We start from the raw sequence: 7,873 nt of genomic DNA, 5'->3' as shown, positions 1-7,873 counted from the left end.
TTGTTATTTAAATTTATTGAATTTTTAGGTTTATTGAATTTCTTTTTTGAACCCTTATAATTTTGCATATGCAATATTTATTGATATTTTTTTTTAATTATTCGAGCGATTGAACCGCAAATAACCACAATTATGTGGGTGAATTTGATTGATTTTTATTTATCAATGGTTTAGTTGTGAATAGAGATATTAGAAAACTGCAAATTACGATTTAGTTTTATTTTTATCCTCCGACCGAATCAAACCGCACCTTATAGATCCCCGGATGCAAGAGGACTTTGAAACCTAATTAAGCATGCACCATCGAGCCCATTAAGCAGGTGCATCCGTCCCAAACGCCACTTATGTGTGCCATGAGCACATGTTAAATATTAAAATGTATAAATTTGGAGTATTTTAATTGGTGTAATTGGTGTAATATGTATTTTTTTTCACTATTAAGAAAAAAAACCTGATTAAAACAAGTCAAAATTATAAATGTTTGTGTTTAGTGTATGCCGGTGTTCACAAACACAAAAAAACCCGTTTAGAAAATGTAGGTTTCCCCAATGTGATTAGTTTACGAACTCTACAAAGCACCCCCATAAATAAAGAAAAAGGAAAAAAGAAAAGGGGGGCAGGTGACAGAAAGCACATCTGGGGAGGTGAGAAAGAGGATTGTCATCCAAAGGAATGAACTTTGAAACCCAAATAATCAAGTGTACTAATTCATTCTTGTCTGTCTTCCCCTCTTCAGTCTTCACTCTTCCCGGTTCCCACCCAGAGTAAAGAATATATGCACATATCGCATGATACATAATTACACATGCATAGATAAAAATCTGCACTGCATTTTTACGAGAAAAATATGCATGTACATATTTTCTCATATTGTACTGCACAAAATGCCATTACTGTATTTTTATAGCCAACCTTTTTAACATTTTTAATGCATTAATTTTTGTGGATAATATATCACAAAAAAATTATAAATAATATGTTATATCTTGTAAAATATATCTATGCAGACTATGCTTAGATATGTCAGTGATTTTAAGATTTCCCATAAGACATTTCATTTGATTTGTGGCTATATTTACCGAGTAATTTGGTAGATATATCGAATTCAACATAACATATTTTGTTGATTTAATTAAGGTTGTATTAATTAACCAGGCCTGGTTCTAAGAAAACCAATAAAGTAAAAGTCTGAGGCTTTGTTCCGGAGACTGGAAACACAACTCCTACACATTCCCTCTCTCTCTACTCAATTTTTATACTTTTTCATAATTTAAAATTCTGCATGTTTTGTCCACAAGCACCAGTATATATTTAGCAACATTCACATGGGGTTCAACTCAAGAAAAACACATTACTCATTTCTCTGTTTTTTCTATTACCTCATGCTTAAAAGTTGTGTGTCAGTTCAATAGACCAAGGAACATTAGAAGCATTGGTATAAGTGATCCTATAACAAGGATTTATTAGTTTGAGAGCATTTTAGCTTTGGAGATGGTGAAATTATAGTGTGATGGAAGGTGTGAGAAATGGAAGTTATATTGATCATAGAAGAAGAGAACACCAGTGTACACTAGCGGAAGCTGGTTGGTTTACAACATAGAGTAGATACAGAATTTTCTAATTTGGTGGATTGTGGCTGTTTTAATAATATGTCCCAGGTCATATCATTCTTTGTTTTGTTTCTTTTTGTTACTTGTTCTGTTTCCCCTGTCTTCTCATCTACAACCAACAGCCATCTTCAACCTAATCAGACTTTTAGACCCCATGAAGAGTTACACAAGTTGAAGATTCTCATGAAGATCAATAAGCCATCTGTTAAAACAATTCGGGTATTTTTGGGCCCTAAACTCGTGAAAATTGTAATTTTTTTGCTCTATGTATGTCGTAAGAGTTGCTAATGTTTAGTTTGTGTCATTGTTTCAGAGCCCAGATGGTGATTTGATAGAATGTGTTCTAGCTCATCAGCAGCCAGCTTTTGATCACCCTCAATTGAAAGGGAAGAAGCCATTGGTACACTGCTAATTATATGCTTCATTCATTCAACTGTACATTGATCCTTAATTATCTATGTTTTTTTCCTGTGGGGCAAATAATTTATCAAAAATTTCAATGAAATTTATCTTGTAGGATCCGCCAGAGCGACCAAAAGGCCACAATCCCAGAGGAACATTATCTGATAATTTTCAGTTGTGGAGTATGTCAGGTGAAACATGTCCAGAAGGGACTGTTCCAATCAGAAGAACAACTGAAAGCGATTTATTAAGAGCTGGTTCTTTTGAAAAGTTCGGAAGAAAATTCACAAAACCTGTCCAAAGAGACACTTCCACTGGTGGCCATGAGGTTCATTCTCTGAACACTACTAATTTTTCTTAAAACATATTAAATACAAAACAAATTCTCCTTAGTTAGGAGCCTGTTTTTTAAAACCTTATTTTGAAGTCTGGTTTTGCCACTGAATAGACTAATCACCTTCCTTCTCTTTTACTAATATATCAATTTTGTCTGTCTAAAAGCAATACTTTCCCCTTCTCTTTTTGCTTACAATGCAAGCAATAATTTCATTCTTGACAAAAGGATTTCCCTGACTTACTAGTTCAAAAAGATTTGGGGTCTAAATCATGTATCTATAAATGTTTTCAAATATATGACAAGAAAATGACATAAAATTAATAAAAATTTCACTGGAGTACAGCATGCAGTTGGGTATGTAAGTGGAGAAGAGTATTATGGAGCAAAAGCAAGCATAAATGTGTGGGCGCCCAAGGTGGCAAGTCAATATGAATTCAGCTTATCACAAATGTGGGTCATTTCTGGTTCATTTGGTGATGATCTTAACACTATTGAAGCTGGTTGGCAGGCAAGTCCATTTCTATTCCTTAACTCTGTATTACATAAAACAATTTTTTAAATATATTTTTCAATTCTCATGTACATTTGCTATTAATCCACAGGTAAGCCCAGAACTATATGGGGACAACTATCCCAGATTCTTCACTTACTGGACTGTAAGTTCTTAATCCATCTGTCTTTGTTCTAATATTTTAACACTCTCTACATTTTTAAACAGAAAACTTACATCGAAATTCAGAAATTGTGGCTAATATATTTTTTTTTAAAAATTACAGAGTGACGCGTATCAAGCGACAGGATGTTACAACTTGTTGTGCTCAGGATTTGTTCAAACAAATAACAGGATAGCAATTGGAGCTGCAATATCTCCAACATCAGATTACAATGGTGGCCAATTTGATATTAGTATATTAGTATGGAAGGTAATATTCTAAACGCCCTCCACACTGTTTACAAACAATAATATCATGAAGTAACAAAAATACAGAATCTATACTATATTATAATAGCCGCAATAGAGATAATTTGGTTCAACGGTTCAACGATAATTCCCTAATTTTAATTATTACAAAAATAGATAAATAGTGTTATATATTAATAAACTACTAAATTATTAAACTACTACTAAATATAGTATACTTATCCTACTAAACTACGAATACAACTTATCCTATTATTAAAAGATATAAATAATAGTGTTACATATCTGCTAAACTACTAAATTGTTAAAATACTAGAAATAGTCTATTTATTCTACTAAATTACGACCACATGTTATTCAATTATTTTTATTATAAATTTATAATCATTATATATTTATATAAATATTTTAAAAATATAATATAACTTGATAAATAAAAATTTATAATATTAATGGAAACCCGGATTTATGCTAGTATGCTTAAACTAAAGATTGTTGTTAAAATGCACATAAATGATTATAGCGTGCAGGTAATGTTGGTAAAGGAAAACAGGAATGATTAATGCCTTGTAGTCTCCACGTTTGTCGTAATAATTTGTCAAGAATGGAGTGTATCTGTCTTGCCTAGCACACCTTAAGTGATAATTTCTCTGAAAAACAGACTTAAAGTAGAAGAATACTCTGACTACTCTTCTAGATCATTTCTCCTTTTGAGCTATTATGTTTGGTAGATGATGACCCTCATCAAACCTAGCTACATTCTTGCACAAGGCTTTATGGGGCCACACTACTAACCAATTAGGAGAGTATAATACATTTGTCTGTCAACATTTTTTATAAAATGCTTGGTTCCGCCAGATGATACTAGTACTTAACAAACATATTATATAAGCGCAATTAAGTATTCGAACGTGAATTGTCGTACAATATGTCTTTTTCAGCAAACATTCTTTGTATCCTGATTCAGTAACCGGTAGCACTGTAATATATGCAGGATCCGAAACATGGAAATTGGTGGTTAGAGTTTGGATCTGGAGTTTTGGTTGGCTACTGGCCATCATTTTTATTTACGCATCTAAGAGACCATGCAGGCATGATACAATACGGAGGAGAAGTTGTTAATAGCAGAACATCTGGTTTTCATACACCAACACAAATGGGGAGCGGACATTTTGCTGGAGAAGGGTTTGGTAAAGCTTCGTATTTTCGAAATTTACAAGTTGTGGACTGGGATAATAATTTAGTTCCATCCTCGAATCTCCGCGTATTAGCTGATAATCCAAATTGTTATGACATTCAAGGAGGTACTAATACTGCTTGGGGAACTTTTTTTTATTATGGAGGACCTGGTAGAAACTCCAAATGTCCTTAAAGGATGTTTCACATTTTTCATATTTTTTTGGTGTATTTTTTCCTTTTCTTTTTCCTATTTCTTCAGTGAGCTTACTTCTTCTTCTTCTTCTTTTACAGATAAGTGGTGATAGCCATAGGTTTTATCTATACTACATTTAGGAATTGTATAATTTTTTTATTTTATAAAGTGAATATTTTCTGGCCTCTGCAGTTCATCGTGAAAAAATTGTTCTCCCTCATTTGAGTAGATTATATATGGATGAAAACCTTGCCGTATTGGGTTGTACACATTTTGGCATGGATTTTTTTTTTAATTTTTAAATCATTAAAAGATTGTGGAGAAAAGTTGTCGGAGTCTTTACATTTAAATTTTAAATTTATAATGAGAGGAAAAAACTACAAACGATAAAATTTTAATTGAAAAATTCATAAAAATCTTTGTTAAACAATTTAATAAAAGAATTTTGTAAGGTAGGCGTTGGTTGAATAAATAGGAGTTTAAATCTTAGTTACAAAAAAAAATACTTACTATTTTTGTTACAAACATTTTTTAAAAATAATTTTGTTAGAGGACAATTTCATATCACTATTCCAAAAAAAAAATCACTAACTGTTATTATTGTTTTTCTTATTATTGTTTCAAAAAAAGTACACTCGGGGTGATGTTTAAAAATACCCATTTTTGGGTGCAATGGCCGAAAATACCCATTTTCAAAATACCCATTTTCAAAATACATGGCTGAAACGCATTTTGTAATTGGATAAGTGTAATACGCATTTGAGAATCGAGTATCTGAGAAAATTACTAAAGATAAGTATTTGTAATTTGGATATTATTATTGAGATACGCATTTATCTTAAAAAAATTGGATACCCATTTTACAAATGAATATCTAGTACAAAACACTATACCCAAATGATAAATACGTATTCAAAATGATATTTGCATCCACTTTCATAATGCATATTTTTAGTCATTTATAAAAAAATTGTTATTTTTAACATTTTTTCTTTCGTCAGCACAAAATTACGATATCTGAGATTAAGCTTTAAATGGTATCCTAAATGTGAGGCCCACATTCTGTGACAGGGAAAATTTGGTATATCAAACATTAATTCACATAGTAAAATAGAAAAATGTAATAAAAAATATTTAAATTCTATATCACTGAGAACTTTTTTCTTAGTGAAAATAAGAGACGTGCATGCCATTGCTGTTGGTACCTTCAAAGCATGTTTTGTTTGATACGATAAATAACAATCATCAAATTTAAAATTAAATAGATGAGAACTGTTGGATAAAATAATAAAATAATATTATATTAATATTTAAACTGCTCTTATAGATTCGGGGTTCGAACCTAGTCAACAACTTATTTTATTTAAATTTTTATATTCTTTATTTTAACAATTTCTACAAGTTCAGGTTTGAGTCATGTGAACAACACATTATATTATATTATTTATTTTCAGTCAAATCTCAAATTATCACAAATTATATATTATTATAATTTATTATATTTTTTAATTTATTAAAAATACATATCAAAATATAAATAATTTTAAAATAAAATATATTATTAAAAAATTATTCGCAACACATATCCAATCCATACTTAACTATTTGTTGTAGAACAGGATATGTTGGCCTGGATTCCGTCTTGTCCATCAACGCCCAAGTCAGACCATCACGAAGGTTGTATCCAGGGTTGTTCGCGCACGAGTCGGACCGAGTTTTAAAGCAAATCAGTTGAGTTTTAATTTTTTTCCGATGAATCGAGTCAAGCCGAGCTTTCTTACCAAACAGAAAAATGTGTTCGAGCTCGAGATCGGTAACTATCGAGCTGAACACGAGCTTGTTCGCGAACAAATACGAGTCGAACCGAGTATAAGTGTTATCAAACAGCTCGTTAAGAGCTCGTTAAATATACAAATATTACAAATAAAAACTTAGCCCAATCCAAATAATCAAGCCCAGCCCAACTAAAAACATAAACATACTAGTCAGACGACTCACACCTACGTTCGTTCGTTCTCCAAATCAAAACCCTAAATTTCTTAAAACACAATTTCCCTCACTTACTACTTAAATCCCTAAATTCCCAAAACAAATCCAATAAACGGTTACCAAATCTGTGATTTCCCGGTAATGTTCTCTTCCATGTTCTCATTTTTATTTTGTTTAGTTTTGGATTATGTAAGTAGGTTGTTTTGGGGTTTGCGGTGATTCGAGATGCTTTTTCATTTTTTTGGTTTAACCGTTTAAGTATTTAGCTATTTGTTTATATTGCTTGTGATTGAATGTCATGTGTAAAGCCTAATTGATATTGAGTGTATTTAACTATTTATCATGGTTTAAATATTTAGTTATTTGCTCGTAGAGAGACCCAAGTTGTAACATCAAAGTAGGAATACAACTAAAGTGACTCCTCTGATAGCTATGCATTTCTTGAAATGTTTATGGTGATGATTATTTATGAAACTTTAATAATCTTAGAAAACTCTAAAGCAATTAATTGGATAAATTGAGAAAATATTAGTGACTATTATGTGCAGTGTTAGATTAAATATATGTTACCAGTATGAAAGTCTCGATATTCTCTTTGCTTAGTTTAATATCAAGGCTCTCATCTTCTGATATATCGAGTAATTTCAAGTAATAGTCATAATCTCAAGACTCTCATTTTTTGAGTCATAAAAACCTTCTGAGATAAAATGACTACTTTTCCATTATTCAGTATTTTTGGCAGTTAAATGAAATATGACATTGTATTGTTGTTTACTCACTCTGTCCATTTTTATGGAGCCTCTTTCCATAGACGTATTAGGTATACTTTCAAAGCTAATATAATTGTCACTATTAATTTCATAGGTTAGAAGAAGGGCTTCTATTCTTTTATCATTTAAAATATAAGGGGTCATTTGTTAACCCCTGTATCATACCAAAAGTACTGGACGAGACTTGAATCACCTGTTCAGATTGTTTGATAAAAAATTTTGTTAGCTGGATGAGCCAAGAATTTAGCTGGACGACTAATTCAAAAAAATATAGCTGGATGGTTCTTGTAACCTCAGGATATAGTAAGTTTTATCAAGTGATATCAAGCCACTAGACCATAATGCAAAAAATATAATATATTTATTTATAATACATACGTGATTTTCTTAAAAAAAGTATAAAATTAAAATTTCATGCCATATATTAATTTTATTTAACATTTATACTTATATTTTTAGTTTTTAAATATG

The 7,873-nt window shown here is 31.0% G+C and overlaps 1 protein-coding gene across 1 annotated transcript; it reads left to right on the top strand.

The window, feature by feature from the left end:
• Nucleotides 1-1,332: 1,332 nt before the first annotated feature.
• LOC141725119 (protein neprosin-like) lies at nucleotides 1,333-4,931 on the top strand. Its single transcript, XM_074527538.1, has 7 exons — nucleotides 1,333-1,829; nucleotides 1,924-2,010; nucleotides 2,128-2,340; nucleotides 2,693-2,857; nucleotides 2,952-3,005; nucleotides 3,126-3,272; nucleotides 4,266-4,931. The coding sequence occupies exons 1-7, from the start codon at nucleotides 1,650-1,652 to the stop codon at nucleotides 4,641-4,643; spliced, it is 1,224 nt and encodes a 407-aa protein (XP_074383639.1). The 5' UTR covers nucleotides 1,333-1,649; the 3' UTR covers nucleotides 4,644-4,931.
• The last annotated feature ends 2,942 nt before the right edge of the window (nucleotides 4,932-7,873 follow it).

The sequence above is a fragment of the Apium graveolens genome, chromosome 5, assembly GCF_009905375.1.
Source record: "Apium graveolens cultivar Ventura chromosome 5, ASM990537v1, whole genome shotgun sequence".
Classification (NCBI taxonomy): Eukaryota; Viridiplantae; Streptophyta; class Magnoliopsida; order Apiales; family Apiaceae; genus Apium; species Apium graveolens.
The sequence above is the reverse complement of the archived record's forward strand: the minus strand, read 5'-3'. Positions and strand labels throughout refer to the sequence as shown.

Bases quoted from the DNA above. Each gene is read 5' to 3' on its own strand.
- LOC141725119 (XM_074527538.1), top strand. From the start codon at position 1,650: ATGTCCCAGGTCATATCATTCTTTGTTTTGTTTCTTTTTGTTACTTGT. The intron at 1,830-1,923 runs GTATTTTTGGGC...TCATTGTTTCAG, and splicing joins CATCTGTTAAAACAATTCGG to AGCCCAGATGGTGATTTGAT. The intron at 2,858-2,951 runs GCAAGTCCATTT...ATTAATCCACAG, and splicing joins CTATTGAAGCTGGTTGGCAG to GTAAGCCCAGAACTATATGG.